The sequence below is a fragment of the Curcuma longa genome, chromosome 10, assembly GCF_044706935.1.
Source record: "Curcuma longa cultivar G26 ecotype Majalengka, Jawa Barat chromosome 10, ITB_CL_G26_1.1, whole genome shotgun sequence".
NCBI classification, from domain to species: domain Eukaryota; kingdom Viridiplantae; phylum Streptophyta; class Magnoliopsida; order Zingiberales; family Zingiberaceae; genus Curcuma; species Curcuma longa.
Genome location: NC_133870.1, coordinates 6,816,965 through 6,836,667, shown reverse-complemented (window position 1 = coordinate 6,836,667; position 19,703 = coordinate 6,816,965). Strand labels below are relative to the sequence as shown.

The window sequence follows — 19,703 nt, the reverse complement described above, 5'->3', positions numbered from 1 at the left end:
ATGTTTTCATTAATTTTATAATCTCTTTTATTAAAAAACAAAGACAATAGATTGATGATCCATTTTAAAATAGTTTAAATTATAAACCTAAACAAAGTAAAAAAATACTAATCAAATAAATAAATAAATAATAGTCAATCAATTTCTCAATTATAAAGATGAAAGAAAAGGAGAATAAAAGTCTTATCCTCTTTTTCGACAGACTCGATTAGATCTGACGACAAACTCAGATAAAATAAGAGCTACTCTTGTTGGAGAAAAGGTAAAATAAGGGTTACTCGTGCTGGAGATGAAGAAGGACTAAGATTGTTGTTGATTGGTTGAAAATAACAAAAAGAAAGGATAGAAGGATAGCTGTTACTCTTGAGAAGAAGAAGAAAAAAAGAACTATTATTGGAGAAGGAGAAAAGAAGAACAACTAACCTACGGTTAGAAAGAAAAAAACATGGAAAGAGAAGGAGAAGAAGTTGACACGTGAAAGCTTGCGTTGAGGCCATAAGAGCTAAACTTTGTATGTGAAAGAGAATAATAAGAAAAGAGACGAGAGAATATGTTTTTTCTTAAATTTTATAACTCATTTTAAATTGATTGAATCAATTTAACTCAATTAAATTTGATTCGGCTATAATTTGACCAAATTAATTCAAAATTAATCTCAATTTAGATCAACATAATGTTTATCTTCGTGTCCTTTCGTATTAGTTGTACCACACTTACTATGTGTTAAATAAAATTATTTTTTTAGTTCAATATACATAAAGCACTTTCAAATTAAAAACCCTTACTAAGATTATCAATTTTTTAAACTTGATCCACAATATTAAAAGTATCATAAAATTATTTATGGCAATATATAATAGCCAATTAATGATGGCTATAATTATAGTAATAATCAATTAATAGTGGTTATAATTAGCTGCTATAATTGTAGCAACCAATTAATGACTGCAATATATTTTTAATAATTATTTTAGTAATTAAAATTAGAGATGACAATTTATTCCAAATTCGACGGAGGATTTGATATTTTTCTATAAAAAAGTATAATCCATCATTCCAGCGGCCCCATACGGTCGGTCTCATAAATCGAGAAATTGTAATTGGTCACGACAGAGAAGGGTATTGCTCGGCTTCATCGAGATTTGAACCATTGCCCTCTTTTACAAGTCTGCTCCGTCGTAACCAACTCAATTATGCCTCAGGGATTGAGGATTTAGTACTTGATTAAATATACGGAGGGATTTTTTAAACTTGATTAAATAATTGATAATTGAGTAGGGAGATTTTCGGATTCGAGTATGGAGGTGAGTTTGGTAAACTTGATTAATAATATATATGCATTAACTATTTTTTTTTATTTCACCGATGATGAAAGAATAATAAATCTGATGTTCTCCTTCTTGATTTCTCCTCTCATAGTCTATAAATATTTATTCTATTTGATTGAATTATATATATCTTTTAATATAATGTCAAGTTGATAGGAACCGTGTTTTATCTGGTGAAAAATCAAAGAAAATAAATAAGAACAGGATAGGATGATCACTTCGAGGAGATTGACTTCCAATAATCAAATAGAATTGATTAATCAAAACAAATTATTTACTTTCAAAGATTACATAATATCTCTTTAAATAGATACATCAAGATACCTTTTCAATAAAAAAATTCTAATAATTTATCTAAAAGAAAATTTATCTAAACAATAAAAGAAAAGGTCTAAAAGAAAATTTATAAAAAAAATAGAATTAAAGATAAAGTTTGAATGATTCATTTGAATAAATTCATTAAAAGACTGTATCATTCTTTCGCCCTTCAAAATAACCTTGCCCTCAAGGTTGATTAGCAATAAACTTTAGAAATTTTTCTTGAATTGTGTCATATGACTCCCATGTTTCATCATCTAGAAATCTTTTTTGATATAATTAATGTCAATTCTAATATATTTTTTTGAATGATGGTAGTAGGATGGAATGAAAAAAATTATAAATATAAAAGATATCTGATTCTCTGATGGGATAGAGACGAGAATGGATATCCATCCTCAAATGGATATGAGGATAAAGATGAAAATTGAATATCCGATGAGGGATGAATATGAATATAATAAATAAAAATAGGGATGGATGAAAATTGAATATCTGATGGGATCAAGATAAATATAATAAATAGAAATAGGGATATGCAGGATATAAAATCTGATCAAGATTCATTATCATCCCTATAACTAGGAGGAGTTGTTACAACAATACCTTAAAGATGATCGTGGTGTCGAAAAAATTTTAATTGTTACAACAATATTAAAATAAAAAATTTTAATGATAAGTATTTTTTAAAAAATAAGAACTAATTAAAAAAACAAATATAATGATGTTCCAAAGCATTCATTCAATAAAAGATAATTATCAAACTAACATTCACATTTTTTTGGAATGTAATTAATGGAAGAATTATAATCAGGCCAAGTAAATATGCAAATATTAATTAATTTTAGAAAATAATCAAATTAAATCAACCCTATCACATAAAGAAAATATAAATATATCATCTCCTATTTATAAAAGCTTGAAAAAGTCAAAAATTTATCTCACCTTAGAGATTAATTTGATTTTCAAAATAATCTCTCATAGTTTTAAAATTATAAAAAAATATTTTAAAAACTTTAAATTCTTATAATTCACCTAAAATCATTAATACTGTTATATTTTTCACATTATCCTTCAGTTAGATGAATTAATATTGTTAACAATTTGTATAAAATAATAAAAATTTAAAATTATTAGGGTACTTTAATGATTTTAAAATTTAAAAAATAAACTTTAAGTTTGCTAAGACAATTTTTTTGATGAGACCCTAATTTTAGTTTTGTTTAGAATTCTAGGGCCTTTTAGGTTATTTCCCAATAAGATTGGGAAGCCTAAAAAGAAACTAATTTATTTCCCAATAATTGTGGAAGTAACTAATGGATAAAATTTTAGAAACTGTCATGATTTCTAAGACTTTTTATTTCCTAAAAAAAAGTTTATTTTCAAGAGAAAATTACCAAACAAGGCTCTTGAAGAGGTATTTAAGGCCCTTAATTGTCTGGTTAGGAAAGGCCTAAGGATTCCTAGGGTTGGTGATTCAAGAGGAAAAGGCACAATTGCATGCTTTATGGAATCAGTGAGAAAAACTTCTCTCATCTTTTGTTGTCTTTCTTTATTCTTTCATGCTTAGAATACATGTAGAGAAGAACCTTCTTTGCTTTCTATTGATTGCGTTTTCTTGAACATTAGCAAGTTAATTTGGGCGCACTCTGTTGATTTTTTTTTTCTTTATTTTGATATCAATGGAACATTGGGATTGTAGACCAAGATTGTATTCTAAGTTTTGGTTGTTCTTTATAGTCTTGCATTGAAACTAGCAATGGCGGAGCCAAAATTGTCCATCTATCCAGATTGATCTCTACCCTGGGTGGCCTTCCTTTCTTCCGGCGTTGACTCCCCTAGGCTACTTTCCTTTCTCCCGTCGCTGACTCACTTGACATCCTCTTTCTCAATGTTGTTGGTTGTGATAAGCACCCGGGTTAAAGTCCGAGTAGATTAAAGAGTCGCTCCACCTTTGGAAACTAGGTTATATTTTTTTTGGTGAGATGGTAAATGGTGGGACTCCCATGTTGCTATTCTATTCTAGGCGTTCCAAATTTTTCAGGACTCCCATGTTGCGCACAGTTATTTTAAGATGCGCAGGATATCAATTCTAATATATATATCAATCCTTATAACTAGGGTTCGATTATATTCTTACACAGCACATCTCATGCGTCTATAATGTTCGAATCACTTATGATGTTTGTGGGGTCAATTGCAGTTTCTCGATTTACCTCTTCATACAGATGGTCGTGGGGCCGACCGTGTGAGGCCGCTGGGTGATGAATTCCACCTTTTACAAAAGAAAGAAATCACTTGATGTTGGACCGTCCATAAGACTTATTTGCACTTTTCAAATTTATGTTGTTGGCTGATGGAAATTTTTAAGAGGATTAGGCTGGTCACTTTTAAGATTAGTAAAAACTAGATATGTGGATTAAAAAAACCAAGATCGTCCTTTAGAATATTTATCCTTTTTCATTTTCTATTAATCATTATATAAACTTATGCATAATAGGTAGACAACCTTTTTCTTGTTGATAAAATTAATGTGTTAATGAGTTGATGAGTTAGTATATTTTAATTAGTGATGAAAGTTAGTGGTTATAGAGATTGTCCATATTCAATGTATTTGATTGTAATTGAGTTAGTGGATGAGAAATAATAGGATAATGATTATAATGTAGAGTTAGTGGTTAATGTTGAGGTGTTAGTGGAGTTAGTTAGTTACTGAGTATGAGTTAAGTATTAATCTATAAATAAACTATTTATTTATCAATGAAAGATACTAAGAAAATTATTTTTATACTGGTTTATTCTCGGTCTTTCTATTATTGTGCAATACTCTGATTTCAACACCCCTACTTGATAAATTCAAAGAATCGGAGCATAATCTTCAAAATATTTATCTATATTGAAATTCGAATTCTGATCCTCTTCCTACTCGTGGGGCATAAACATCTGCATAGTAGCTTGTGTAAAACATGGTTGATTCTCAAACTGATTCCACAATATCTGAATTTGCTTTGTTGTACCTTGCATGTACTCTCCTTTTTTCTTTAAAAAAGAAACATTGCGATTACATGGATGTAATTTTATCATAATTACATTTAAACAATCAATTGTTCATGGTTTCTATTGCTGTCTTCTTCTCTTGTCACAAAATCTCATTTTTGCAAGACATCGAGCATTCATTCGGATAATCTAACTCCCCACTTGATAATGTTTGATTTCAGGCGAACAATTCAGATTCTACGAATAAGCAAATGGAAATGCAATTGTCAGTTGTTGTCTCTGAAGCTGCATCATACTCAGCAGGTGCAGCTCATCAATCACCTTCTCCAGATTCTTGCATAAGTCAGGGATTTGAAGGAAACAGATTCTCGCCTCGACTGGCAACCACAGCACAAGGTTGCTACACTGCTCACGGAAGCAGCACAGTAGGTTTCTCCAGTGGCAATTCTGCCCCACTGAGCAGGCAATTCTGGAGTGCTGGGGAGTATGAAGATCTACCAAACACTGGACTAGCACACCGCAGTATGTGACTCGATACCGCTTTAGTTTCTCTTCAATCCTCTACAGAACCTGATGGAAAAACCATGTTTTCATGTAGGAGATGGTCGAAACCGTCTGTGTGTCCATCCAAAGTTTCTGCATTCGAATGCTACTTCACACAAGTGGGCCTTTGGAGGTGTCTGTGCACTATTTGTATCTGATCAGTATGATTTTTCTTTCTTAAACGTTTACTGAATTCCTTGTTTTATCTCTTCTGTATGATTTCCAGCAATAGCAGAACTTCTGGATAATGCAGTCGATGAGGTAACACCTATAGATTTCTCTAATCGATATAGGGAACTTGTTTATATGTTTCATTGTGTGATCCAGATACAGAATGGAGCTACCTTTATCAAAGTGGATAAGTTTATTACTCCACATGCAGGCAGCCTAGCATTGCTAGTTCAAGGTAATCTGTCTTCTAGTCTTATTTGAAGTCGATCCAAGTTCATCTTCCTCAATCAAACCGATACTTGAATCTATGAGCTGACTTTGGGTTTATTTCTAGATGATGGTGGTGGAATGGACCCAGAATTCTTGCGGCGTTGCATGAGCTTTGGGTTTTCTGATAAACAAGCTTCTTCAAACATTGGACAATGCATGAGCTCTCTATTATCTGATTCTGATTCAATTCATACGTTCGTGTACACATTATTCAATTATTCATGCAAAGTTCTTAACGTGTGTTTCAGATGGAAATGGCTTCAAGACTAGCACAATGAGACTTGGAGCAGATGTGATTGTTTTCACTCGCAACAAGAAGGGAAGGTATCAATCACTTTAGACATCGACAATATCAAAGAAACTTGTAATATTTGTCTTACAATTTCTGAGCTATTACCTCTTCTTTCAGTGAGGTAACTCAGAGTGTCGGTCTCCTATCATACACATTCTTGAGGCAAGAAGGTTACAGCGACATCGTAGTCCCAGCAGTAAGTTCAGTAGTTGACGATATTTTCTTCTTGTTTTCTTTTCTTTTGAAGTTACTGAAGATCCTCCTCTCTGAACCAGGTGGATTACTCCTTAGATTCCTCCCATGGTGTATTAACTAGATTACATCGCAAAGATCGAGGACAATTCTTTTCCAATTTGTCAGTGATGCTGAAATGGTCCCCTTTCCCCACAGAAGCCGAATTGCTGAAGAATGTAAGTCTCCAACTTTCTGCCTGATCTCCTGCACCATCCTGTTTCTCTGTTGATCTAACAGACAACTAGTACACTACTGAACTACCGTGCAGTTCAACGACATCGGAGCTCATGGCACTAAAATAATCATATACAATCTGTGGAACAATGACGCAGGAGATACTGAACTTGATTTCGAGTCTAATGAAAAGGTCAGTAATTCCTTCTGTATTCTGCTGAAGTTTGAGGTGTTCTGTTGCTCCATAGATGTATTGATTCAGCACTGCTAATTTCTGGCTGCAGGATATATTAATAAATGGGGCTCCAAAGAAAGCTGCTACAAATAACGTCCTTTTGCAGGTGACACAGAGCCATATCGCAACGACACTTCGCTACTCTCTGCGAGTAAATATTTCTCTATGAACTCAACTTACTGCAAGATAAACATCTTGTGTTTTCTGAACTCACTCCTGAAAATATTTGGAATCTTGCAGGCATACTGCTCGATTCTGTATCTGCACGTACCTGCTTACTTCAAAATTATCTTGCGTGGTTCAGAAGTCGAGCACCATTACATAGCCAGAGATCTCAAATACTGTGAATGTGTCAAGTATCGGCCACAAGTTGGTGGAAAGATAGAGGTATTGGTTGAACAAGGGCATTTCTTTAGCACGTTTGAAGTGGTTCTTCACCCTAATCTTTCAGTGTCAACCATAATCTTAAAATGCAGGGTGAGCTTGTCACCACAATTGGATTTTTGAAAGAAGCTCCATTTGTCGATGTTCATGGATTCAATATATATTATAAGAACCGTTTAATCTTGGTAAGATATATCATTACTTCTAACTACTTGTTCTCATGCTGAATTTTCTCTATGATTTTCCTTGTTTGAGTTGAATTATGTCTTTTCATTAGCCATGAGTTTATGTTTATGTTGCATTTGTAGCCCTTTCACCGAGTGGCATGTCACTCAGGAAGCAAAAGTCGAGGTGTCGTCGGTAAGAAATTCATTGCTTTTCGTCTTTAATTCTAGGTGTAAAAATTCATAACTATTTTGATCAAAACTGCTTATATTATAATAATTTCAGTCAAAACTACATAATTTTTTTTTTTTTGAGATTTATAGGTGTACTTGAAGCAAACTTTATCAAACCTACACATGATAAGCAAGGTTTTGAAAGATCAAATCTTTATCAAAAGCTCGAAGTTAGATTGAAAGAAATGACAAATGAATATTGGTAATTCCCATTCCAATTTACTTAGAGCATTCCACTAAATCATCATCACCCATATTTACAAATGATGTATTTGGATTAAAGATTCAACTAGTATATCTGAGCAAAAATCAATTTCATTATCGTCAAAAGGATCCTCTAACTCGGTTTCTTGTTTGTTTTTGCTGTGACAGGGGGTGTTATTCCCATCTGATTGGTTATGGAAAGAAAGTTTCTAATTCATCAACACCTCAAGCTGCCATCGCCTATCCATTGCCATTGTCTTCTTCCTCGGGTTGCAACATTAAGCCCATCACTGTTAACCCTCAAATGTTAACAGACAACACTAGCAAATCCTCTCATTCATCAACAGTTACTCCAAACATAGCTTTACTTAATGCTTCCAACACATTCAACCATGGACAAATTAAAAGTCCAGTACAAGGTAAGCAATAAACTTTCTTTTTTGCGGCTTTTTTCGATCGATAAACATGCTACCGAAGATTACCTGCAAGTGTTACACTTGGTTACATTTTGGTGTTCAACAGCAGGAATGAAAAGAGAGAGAGGACATGAAGAAACCGAACCTCTTCAAAAGCAGGCACGTTGTAGTAGCACTGGGACAGAAGTTGAGGTTAGTAAGAGTCATATTTTGTAGAGCAATGAAAAAGCACTTATATCAAGAGTTTTTTTTCTTTCTTTTCACTACAAAAGTTCATTTGATTTAATTTTTGAAATTACATCGAAAGGAACTTGCCACTATAGTGGGAACATTTGAAGTCATTGGTGAACAACTTTGGCTACAATAAGCTCTTACATTTTGATCAAGACTTGTTCTTGACTAAAAATATTAAATCTAGTGTTCTAAATACGATATCCGAGTTTACTACCACTTAGCGAGCTTCATATGCTGTTGTTAATAGAGTCTTAGGGTCTTAACATGGAGAGATTGTAACACCCTAATTTAGGTTACACCTCGTAACGAAGAAAAATATCGTAGGCCTAATGATTTAATAGGTCAATTTTCTAACCAACCAACAAGGTTGTGATACTAATCTATTGTTATTGTGAGTTTTGCCTTTTTGCAAGTATACTTTCACAATATTTCTAGTGTGCCCCATGCTTTGACATATTACTCACTTTGCTATTGATTGACCAGCAATTGACTTATAAAATCTAACTTAAAAGACAAGTCAGAAGAAATATTGAAAGTTTTTTTTTAAAAAAAAAGTAAACGAAATGGGGGAGAAAATTAACATGTCATTATTTTGTTAACTTTTATCTTCTTTTTGAGTGGTCAGATGTACACATTGGATTTTCTATAACAACCTTGTCAAGGATCCTAAATCATTGAATCACTTTTGGCAGCCTTCTTTTCCCAAACACTGACTTGCTTTTTGATGGTCTACCCCAATCCAAAATGTCTTTCTAATACTCTTTTTTCAAACTTATCTTAGTTTAGTTGTTGTTTCTTCGCAAGGTTGCCTAAAGTTTATATTCTGAACTATATATCACTAAAACAGTTTTATCTCTTTCCCTTGAATGTTGGTTGTCATATGATTCTAATGTCGAAGTATGTTTCGATGTTCTTGCAGCTACATAATTGTGTTGGACAGCGACAAGTTGTGGATATAAAAGCCTTGATGCAACAAAATAGGGAAATGAAGAAAGAGTGAGTGAACCAAAGTTATTCTGTTTTTCTTATGGAATATGAACCTTATTGCCTTTTCTTTGATCAGCTGCTTAGAGCAAGAAAAGATACAGAGGGAGCTCTTGTTCAAGGTAATTTCGCAATGGTTAGAATTTCACTAGATTTTATGACAGAAACAATGCAAAATATACCATCTAAATCTTGAAAGATATTAAAAGCCAATTGTTGTATTTCAGCTTCAGGAGCTTAAGAATGAGCTTGAACAAGTTCAGCAACAGCACGAGAGATTGGTGAGTGGACTCCTAGTTAGCAATGCCATAAAGATGGAGAATGTATGAAGTTTGAGATCACACCTCCATGCGATAGCAAATTCGAGGATACGAGAACTGGTACATAGTAGATTAGAACACAAGTTCGAAAAATATTATTGTAAATGTATGTGTATCACTCACAATTTGTATACTTAGGTTAGTCGTATTCCGAAGAGTTCTATTTCGGGTAATTGACTACTAGTGTAGTGATCGAGTGGGCATGACCAACCTCTGGGGTATAGTTGAGTTAGTTAGTGCGGGACAACTAAAGAGTGGGCATGACCCACTCTTGCATTTTTGTAGTCTTTTGTCAGGAGCTTCTTTGATGCTTATAGATTAGCAAGGAATGTATGAATGAAATTGGAGATGAGAATTGAAGTGTTATTGAATCACATTACAATTCTAGTCTCAATCATATTTTCAAACTTGTAATTTTTGATGTCCTTGATCAATTACCAACAATTATATGAACAATCAAAAGAAGAGAACCAGAAGAATCGTTTCTCTTCAAAACCGAAGATTTCAGACATGTTCTTGTTGCGATCTTCTTTTGTGTTATTTTTCTCAGCAGTGATCATTTCAATTCGCCCGGCGAGCTCCCTCTCATTCAATCTGAGCAGTTTCGATCAGAGTGAGAATTTGGTGCTCAATCAGAGCGATGCGACGTTCAACGGCTCCGAGATCAATCTGACGGAGTACCCCATGCAGTACGCCACCGGCAGAGTGGAGTACGGCGAGCCCCTGTTCCTGTGGGACGCCGGCACCGGCAAGCTCACCGATTTCACCACCCGCTTCTCCTTCGTCATCGACTCCTTCAACGGCTCCGAGTACGCCGACGGCCTCGCCTTCTTCCTCTCGCCGTTCAACTCCAGCAAGCCGCCGTATTCACGGGGCGGCTTCCTCGGCCTCTTCAGCAACAGCTCGCTCACCAACTACACGGCCGTCGAGGTGGCGGTCGAGTTCGACACCTTCTCGAACGACTGGGATCCCAAGGGCGTCCATCTCGGGATCGATGTCGACTCGATCGTGTCGAAGGTGACGGCGCCGTGGAACGCCGACGCCGGCATTAGGGCTGGCAGAGAGGCAACAGCGTGGGTGAGCTACAATTCCACTACGCACAACTTGAGCGTGCTGGTGGGCTATGCATCGGATCCGACCTCCACCACTGGAATATTCCTCATCGTCGACCTACGAGATATCCTGCCGGAGATGGTCGGAATCGGGTTCTCAGCGACGACAGGTAACTTGACGGCGACGCATACTATCTTGTCCTGGTATTTCAACTCAACCTTGCAGCTTCCCCAAGATGACAGACGAAGCAAGAAAGCAGAGGTAGTCGGAATTACTGCAGGCGCGGCCGCCGGAGCGGTTGCCCTGGTGGTGGTGATAGCATGTGGCTTAATTTGGTGGTGGAGGAAGCCGGGTATCGATGACGCCCTCAGTGTTTGGTTCGCCAGAGAGGCTTCAGGACCGAGGGAGTTCAACTACGAAGTTTTGGCGTCTGCGACGAGTAGCTTCTCGCCGGAGGTCAAGCTCGGCGCCGGCGGGTTCGGGTCAGTATACCGAGGCCAACTGAATGACCGCCACGTGGCCATCAAGAAGGTCGCCCGGGAGGGCGAACAGGGCATAACAGAGTACATCTCGGAGGTGACCATCATCAGCCGCCTGCGCCACCGCAACCTGGTGGAGCTCGTCGGGTGGTGCCACCGCCGCGAGCGCGAGGAGTACCTCCTTGTCTACGAGTTCATGCCACAGGGGAGCCTCGACAAGCACCTGTACAGCGCCGGCGAGTGCATGCCGTGGCCGCAGAGGCGCGACGTCGCGTTGGGCTTGGCGGCGGCGCTCCGCTACTTGCACCACGAGTGCAAGCCCAGCGTGGTGCACCGCGACGTGAAGCCCAGCAACGTGATGCTCGACTCTGAGTACAACGCCAAGCTCGGAGATTTCGGGCTCGCGAGACTGCTCGACGGTGATTGCGAGGGAGACCAACAGCAGGCGTCGACATTGGCCGGGACGAGGCCGTACATGGCCCCGGAGTACTGCCACGACGGGAAGTTTAGCACGAAAACGGACGTGTATAGCTTCGGGATCGTGGCGTTGGACATCGCCTGCGGGAGGAAGCCGCGGGAGGTGGAGATGCAGCTGGTGGAGTGGGTTTGGGAGCTCTACGGAAGGGGAGAAATCCTGGATGCGGCTGATCGGAGGCTAACCGGCGAGTTCGACGGGTGCGAGATGGAGCGGTTGATGGTCGTGGGATTATGGTGCGCGCACCCGGACTGCAAACAGCGGCCGACAATCCAAGAGGCGATCCGGGTGCTCAGGTCGGAGAAGCCGTTGCCGGAGCTTCCTCCGACGAGGCCAAGGCAAGTGTATCGGCATCCGTCGGAGGAGGTGTTCTCGTCGGCTGTATCAAATCTTGTGACGGCGAGTTGATCGTCCAGGACTAAAGATAATTATTCCATATAAAACTATCAACCTTTCCTCTTTTCCATTCTCTCTGTTATCTCAACGCTGGGTGGTATTGTTCTCACCAGACCCATCTGTTGAAAATTTTTAGTGGATCAAGAATGTAAAAAAAAATCTTTTGAGAGAGTACCAAGAGAGAGAGATTTTTTTTTATTGTACATTCATCATCATACAAAATTTCTATTTATACATTTAGACTAATACTGTTACATCCTTCTAAAATTAATACATCACATCATTAAATACTAAGATAAATAGATTTAATCTTTTCTATACTAATAACTTTTGATCATAAATAGTTTCATTAAACTTATAATGAACTTTACCTAGTTGATGAAGAGTCACATGTAATCAAATTGATTTTGACTACTTCCTTACATGGTTGAAGAAGTTAACTTGTCTTTGGCTTTTGGAATAAGTTTACATGCCAACATCTGCCCCCCTTAAACTTGTTCTTCCTTGAACTCTCAATAAATTTCTTAAGTATTGGAAAGGTTCCGTTTTTGGAGGCTTTGTAAATATATCAGCTAACTTGATCACTTGACTTCACATGGAGCAACTCTATTTCTTTTGACTCAATATACTCCCGTATGAAATGAAAGCGAGTATCAATATACTTGGATCTTTCATGATGAATTAAATTTTTGGCCAAAGCAATTGCTGATTTGTTATCTACATAGATCTTGGTTGTAGCTTCTTGTTGCAATTTAAGATCCTGAAGTAATCTCTTTAGTCAAATAGCATGACAAATACAAAAGGCTGCAGTAATATACTCCACTTCACAAGTTAATAGAACAACAATTGATTATTTCTTTAAAGACCAAGTGAAAGCAGTATTACCAAGATAGAACACATATCCAGTAGTACTATTGCGATCATCATAACTTCCAACCCAATCGCTATCACTGAAACAAAAAAATTTCATATCTTTCGTTGATGAATAGAGAAGTCCATAATCAATTATTTCTTTTATATATCTAAGAATTCTCTAAGCTGCATATAAGTGAGAAGTTTTTGGAGTTTCCATATACCTACTTACGAAACCAACTCCAAATAATATATCAGATCTTATACATATCAGGTACCTGAGATAGCCCACAAGACTCTTGTAATCGGATTCACATGTTTGTCTTCTTCGTCTTTAGTCATTTTGATACCATACTCAACATGCGTATCCATAGCATGACAATCTTCCATTGAGAATTTATTTAGAATCTCTATGACATATTTTTCCTATGATGTAAAGATTCTCTTTTTTCTTTGTTGTACTTCAAAACTAAGGAAGTATCTCATTAATTCCAATTCTGTCATCTCAAACTCCTTCTCTATTGATTGCTTAAATTTTTTATTATGGAGATATTATTACTTGTAAAAACTAAATCATCCACATAAAGACATACCAGTATGATATCTCCATATGAATTATTCTTCAGGTATAAAGAATGCTCGTAGGGGCACTTTGTGAAACCTTCATTTATGAAGTGTTCATCAATTCTTGAGTTCCAACCTCTAAGGACTTGCTTGAGTCCATAAAGAGCCTTATGTAATTTGTATTCCTTTTCTTCTTGCCCTTTGATGATAAAATCCGGTGGTTACTCGATATAAACTTCTTCTTCAAGATTTCCATTTAAAAAGGCAGATCTTATGTCCATCTGATATATCTTCCATCTTTTTTGAGCTGAAAGAGAGATGAGTAGTTTTGCTGTTTTAAGATGGGCTATTGGTGCAAAGACTTCTTCGTAGTCAATCTCGTACTTTTGCTTATATCCTTTAGCAACCAACCTTGCTTTGTGTCTTTCAACTTCTCCTCTTGCATTATCTTTATTTTGAACACTCATTTGACTCCAATAGCCTTATGTCTTTGAAGAAGTGTAGTGAGCTCCCATGTATTATTCTTCTTTATAGTATGAATCTCTTCTTCCATTGCTTTTCTGCGTTTTGCATCTTTGGAGGTTTCTTCATAAGCTATATTATATCCTGTAAATAGACATAAGTTATTAAAATCAACGTCAATATCAATCACTCGACTGAAGTTATATATGTCTTGGATGCTCTTCATCCTTTTCACAATCGGACTTCATTTTGCATCTTTGGGGGTTTCTTCATAAGTTATAGGATTATATTCTGTAAATAGACATAAGTTGTTAAAATCAACATCAGTATCAATCACTCGACTGGAGTTATATATGTCTTAGATGTTCTTTATCCTTTTCACAATTAGATTGCATGGATCATCACTTTCTGACTGAGTATTAACTTGTTGGGGTGATTATACTTCTTCACTCTCTCCTTGTTTGTCTTTCTCTTCTTCAAATGAGATTTGCTTCATGTCGTCACTATTGTTATTGTTCCAATTTCATATTTGTTCTTCATCAAATTTCACATCTCTTGATACCATGAGCTTTTGAGTTATGAGATTGCACAGTTTGTGCCCGCTAGCATTCTCACAAGCCCAAGAGAATACAGTTCTGATTCTTATCTTCAAGTTTTGTCCTCTTCTTTTCTTATACTTTTGCAAATGCTACGCTTCCAAAAATACAAAGATGATCCACTCTTGGTTTATGTAAACTCCAAACTTCCTCTGGGGTGACATCTCCAATTCTTTTAGTAGGAAACTTGTTCAATAAATATACAATACAAGTAATAGCATCTCCTCAAAATTCTTTTGGGATATTTTTCTCTTTCAACATACAGCAAACCATATTTAGAATAGTTTGATTTTTTTCTTTCTAAAACACCATTTTGTTGTGGTGTTTGGGGCATTGTGAGTTGGTGAAGAATACCATTTTCCTTGAAAAAATTTTCAAACTCCAACGAGGTGTATTCACCATCTCGATCAGTTCGTAAATATTTTATATGATATCCACTTTGTTTTTCAACCAAAATTTTGAATTCCTTAAATTTGGTGAAAACTTCTTTCTTCTCTTTCAACATATATACCCAACTTTTTTCACTATAATCGTCAATGAAAGTTAAGAAATACATGTTTTCACCATTAGAGATAGGTTTGATGGGTCCACAAACATCGGAATGCACAAGTTCAAGTTGTGAAGATGCTCGCCTCATGTTGTTTTTTTTTTAATAGCTTCCTCTGCTACTTTTCTACAACACATATTTCACATAGATGGTTAGAACTATCAATCTTTGGCAATCTAAATACCATGTTATATTTTGAAAGTAACTTTAATGCCTCAAAATTCAGATGCACATATCAAAGATGTCAAAGAATGGAACTATCCATAATGCTTGCCTTGAAGCAATTCCTTTTATTGATGCTCAATTTCAATGGAAACATTCTGTTCTTGGCAATTGTGATATGAGTAATAAGATTATTACTCTTACAACGAACACTAAGAGCCAAGTCCTTCATCTATATATCATATCTTTTCTCTAATAATTGATTAATGCTCAAAAGATTATTTTTGATATCGGGAACATGATAAACTTATGATATGCATATCTTCTTTCCATTTTGCAATTCAAACATAATATCACCTTTTCCTTTAATTGGCCTTTGTGAGAAGTCTCCAAAGGTGATATTGTTCATTTGCCTTTCATCGAGCTTTGCGAAAAACTCCTTCCTCCCACACATATGGTTTAATGCTCTGTGTCTAGGAACCATGTAATAGGTTGGACAAATTTTGGCCATCACATGCCATCAACAATACTGACCATTCATTGTCCACCTCCTTATTAACAAGGTTCACTATTTCTTCTCCAATGTTAGTGTTTTGCCAACATTCATTATAGCGATGATCATACTTCTTGCAAATGCGACATTGAGATTTAGTTTTATCATACCTCCATCCAGTATTTTTACTTCGTCCTCGACCTTGACCTCGGATTCCACCACGACTTCTTCCATGTCCATGTCCTTTTTGATTATCTTCATTTCCATCATTTTGGGTGTGCTCATTGAAGTTAAAAGTACACCCACCTCTTCCTCTCCATGTAGAAAACCTTCTTTGTCGAGGGCCTCTTCTGTATGATTCATTCTTCTTGAATAATAATTTGACTTGGAGTGCTTGCTCCAAAGTTCTTCCTTCACTTTTCTTCAATATTCTTTGTTCATATGCTTGAAGGGATCCCATAAGCTCTTCCATAGCCATCGTCTCCAAATCTTTTGATTCCTTGATCGCCACAATTATGAAATCAAACTTCGAGTCTAAAGATCTTAAGACCTTTTCTATAACTCAGACATCTTTTAGCTCCTCGTCATTTCGTCTCATTTGATAAACAATGGAGATAACTAAAGAGAAATAATCAGAAAATATTTCTGATTTCTCTTGTTGTAGTGCTTTATTGAGCTCGAAGGACATGTAGACAAATCTTTTTTACTTTATCTACTCCATCATATGTTATCTTCAATATCCCCCAAGCCTCTTGTGATGTTGTTGCTACAGCAATCAACTCAAAAGCAGCTTCATCTACTCCTTGATAGATAGTGAATAAGGCCTTCTTCTCTCTTTTCTTCATCGCCTTAAGAGCTTGCTCATTTCCATCGCTTGTCTCGGCTATAGTATAGCTAGTCTCCATAAGGTCTCATACATCAAGGGATCCTAATAGAGCCTCCATTTGTATACTCCATATTCTGTAGTTGTCTTTGGTTAACTCTGGCACTTGAAGGGAACTCATCAAAGCCATTGGTGTATATGGCTCTGATACTAGATTTGTTGAAAATTTTTTATGGATCTAGGATGAGGAAAACAAGAATGTAAGAAAAACTTTTGTGAGAGAAAAGAATAAAATTAGACTTTCTTAATATTGTACATCATCATACAAAATCCCTATTTATACACTTAGACTCATGCTTCTACATCCTTCTATAATTAATACATCACATCATTAAACACTAAGATAAATAGATTAAGTCTTTTCTATACTAATGACTTTTGTCCTAAAGAGTTTCATTGAACTTAGTAAGATAAGTGAACTTTGTCCTAGTTGATAAAGAGTCACATGTAATCAAATTGATTTTGATTATTTTCTTGCTTGGTTGAAGAAGTTAACTTTCTTTTGCTTTTGGAATAAGTTTACATGCCAACACCATCTTGGTATCAATGATGAACTGAAAGCTATTCATGTATTAAATCAAGTCACACTTTGATAAACGCAAAGACACAAGTTTCAGTTCAGTATTTCTTGACAAACGTACAATTTACTATATTCTAAAATTAAATCAAGCTAGTCTATCTTTTAGCGCGGAGGAACATTTGGCAAAGCCATCTGCCCATTGAGCACCAGTATTACCTCCTTCATTGAGGGTCGCAGATCGAAATCTGGATGAGCACACCACAATCCTACAACCAACAGTCTTTCCATTTGTTCTTCATCAAATTCACCGCTTAGCTTCTCATCGGCTGCTTCAACTACTGTGCTCTTCGCATAAAGTTTCCACGCCCGTTCCACTAGTTTGCCGCTGCTTGGCCTTCTCCCACAAGCAATCTCCAGGGCTACGACTCCAAAGCTATAGACATCTGACTCTTTGCTGGCTTTGCCACTGTCAACATATTCAGGGGCCATGTACCCCGGCGTTCCAGCCAACACCGTGCAGGTCTTGCAGATGTGGTCGTGGTCGATGAGCCTAGCGAGGCCGAAATCTCCTAGCTTGGCATTAAATGCAGAGTCCAGCAAGATATTGCTCGGCTTGACGTCGCGATGCAACACGCACTGCTCCCAGTCGTGGTGGAGAAAGAGCAGTGCAGAGGCCAAGTCGAGTGCTATCTTGTACCTCACCGGCCATCTCACAGGATTTTGCTCAGAGTGCAGATACGAGTCGAGGCTACCGCTGGGCAAGAACTCGTAGACGAGGAGGAGTTCTTGTTGTTCGTGGCACCAGCCGACCAACTTGACCAGATTGCGATGTCCAAGGCGACTTATGACGTTGAGTTCAGAGAAGTACTCTTTCTTCCCTTGTTTGGACGACTCCTTGTCGAACCTCTTAACGGCGACGTCAAGGGTCAAGCTCTTCAGATGGCCTTTGTAGACCGACCCGAATCCACCTTCCCCAAGCTTGACGTCCTCAGAGAAGTTCCTCGTAGCAGCGGCTAGCTCTTCGTACGAAAACCTCTTGGCCCTTCCTTGAATCTCCGAGTCAACATCAAGCAGGTCCTTGTTTTCTTCAATTTCCCTTCCACTGGCCCTCTTCTTCCTGCTCCACAAGAACACGAAACCGAACAGCAAGAAGAGGAGGGCCCCTACCCCTGAGGCCGTTCCAGCGATGAGCCCTGTTTTACTTTTGGGAGGAGGTTGCATGGGGCCTTGCACAGATCGTGGTTGCATGGGGCCTTGCACAGAGCGTGGTTGCATGGAGGGCTGCACTAGAGTCGAAGAGAATTCCCATGATAGAAGTTGATGTAGCTCAGCCATCGCGCCGGTGGACGCCGAGAACCCTACTGCAACCTGATGCAGATCGAGAGGAAATTAAAGGTTAAAATCCTGAAATATTTAATCAATTTTTCTACCATTTTTTTTAGCAATTTTTTTATTTTAAAAATAGATAACACTCTTTAATTTTATTATGATTAATGTATATATATATATACATATAGTTTAAAAACAAGCTAAGCAAAAGGACGAGGAAAAAACTCATTATAATTACTAACCTCGGACGAGTTGAACACCTGCCGAAGGTCCACGATGTGGCTAAGGTTGTAATATGTAGTACGGGATCCATATTCTAAAGCTAGGAAAACACTGAAATTATGAGGGCCTGAATCGTAGTTCACCCATGCTTCTCCCTGCCATTTGTTGCTATTCCCACCACTGTTGCCATCGACCTCCCAAATTCTAGACACAACAGACCTGGGTGAGCCGACATCGATCCCAACGTGAGGAGTCGATGGATCGCTGATTCCAGGATTTGAGTACGTGTCAAACTCCACTGCCACAATCGGAATCGGTGAGGAGATGGTGCTGTTGCTGTCTGTGGACGACAAACACACACTCGCATCGAACAGGCCGAGGCCGCAGCCGCCAGTATTATTTTTGGAAGAGAAATTGGAAGGAAATGGAGAGAGGAAGAATGCCATGCCATCTCCTGGAGGCTCTTGGCCATCCGGGTTGATTATAAAGGTGAAATGGGTGGAGAAATCGGTCAGGTTGTCTTCATTATTAATCCAGAGCAGAAGAGGCTCCGAGTAGACTGCTCTTCCCAGGCTAGATTGAATATTGGCATCTCGCTCATTTCTGGTTAGCTGAAAGCAACCATTATAAGAACTGGACCATATGCATCTTCTTGAAGTGTGATTTTGGAAAGACTGCTTTGGTCGAAGTTAGGGAAGTCGAAGGAGAGAGCAGTCGCCGAGGGAACAAGAATTCTCAAGCAGAAGAAGAGAGCAAAGATTATAGGCATTGGATGGCATTGGATGGATGGATAATGACTAAATAGCTGCAAGATTGCTACCTAGCTAGTGCTCTAGTATGGTATGTGTTCAAGAAAGAATTACCACTGCATGCGAATTTATAGAAAGGGGAATGCTACTGTTCAAAATGTGTCGACGAAATGTTAAGGTCAAGGTCAATAGAGGAGAAAAGTAGATGATAGGTACCACCAGAAAGTTGAATCTCAAAGAAATTATATATATATATATATATATATCCGGCCATCCGGCCGCCGGACCGGCCGCCGGACCGGCCCCGATCGACGCGTCACTGCCGGCGCGTCGACCGGCCGGCGAACGGTCGATCGGGGCCGGTCCGGCGGCCGGAGATGGCCGGACGGCGGGGAGCGGCGGTAGCGGGCGTGGGTCGA

At 37.8% G+C, this 19,703-nt stretch overlaps 2 protein-coding genes and 1 pseudogene across 2 annotated transcripts; 2 read left to right on the top strand and 1 right to left on the bottom strand.

The window, feature by feature from the left end:
- Positions 1–3,111: 3,111 nt before the first annotated feature.
- LOC141836306 (protein MICRORCHIDIA 6-like) lies at positions 3,112–9,738 on the top strand. The gene is made up of 20 exons (XM_074723767.1): positions 3,112–3,162; positions 4,865–5,165; positions 5,242–5,319; positions 5,413–5,447; positions 5,514–5,592; positions 5,692–5,781; positions 5,876–5,951; positions 6,037–6,115; positions 6,195–6,329; positions 6,422–6,520; positions 6,612–6,713; positions 6,803–6,949; positions 7,039–7,131; positions 7,255–7,306; positions 7,435–7,546; positions 7,717–7,967; positions 8,071–8,156; positions 9,118–9,194; positions 9,262–9,304; positions 9,410–9,738. Exons 1-20 carry the CDS (start codon positions 3,154–3,156, stop codon positions 9,509–9,511), a joined length of 2,046 nt encoding a protein of 681 aa, XP_074579868.1. The 5' UTR covers positions 3,112–3,153; the 3' UTR covers positions 9,512–9,738.
- A 396-nt stretch (positions 9,739–10,134) lies between these two features.
- LOC141836420 (L-type lectin-domain containing receptor kinase IX.1-like) lies at positions 10,135–12,023 on the top strand. Its single transcript, XM_074723907.1, has one exon. It carries the CDS (start codon positions 10,187–10,189, stop codon positions 11,915–11,917), a length of 1,731 nt encoding a protein of 576 aa, XP_074580008.1. The 5' UTR covers positions 10,135–10,186; the 3' UTR covers positions 11,918–12,023.
- A 5,123-nt stretch (positions 12,024–17,146) lies between these two features.
- On the bottom strand, positions 17,147–19,304 carry LOC141836356 (L-type lectin-domain containing receptor kinase IX.1-like; annotated as a pseudogene).
- Between the last annotated feature and the right edge of the window lie 399 nt (positions 19,305–19,703).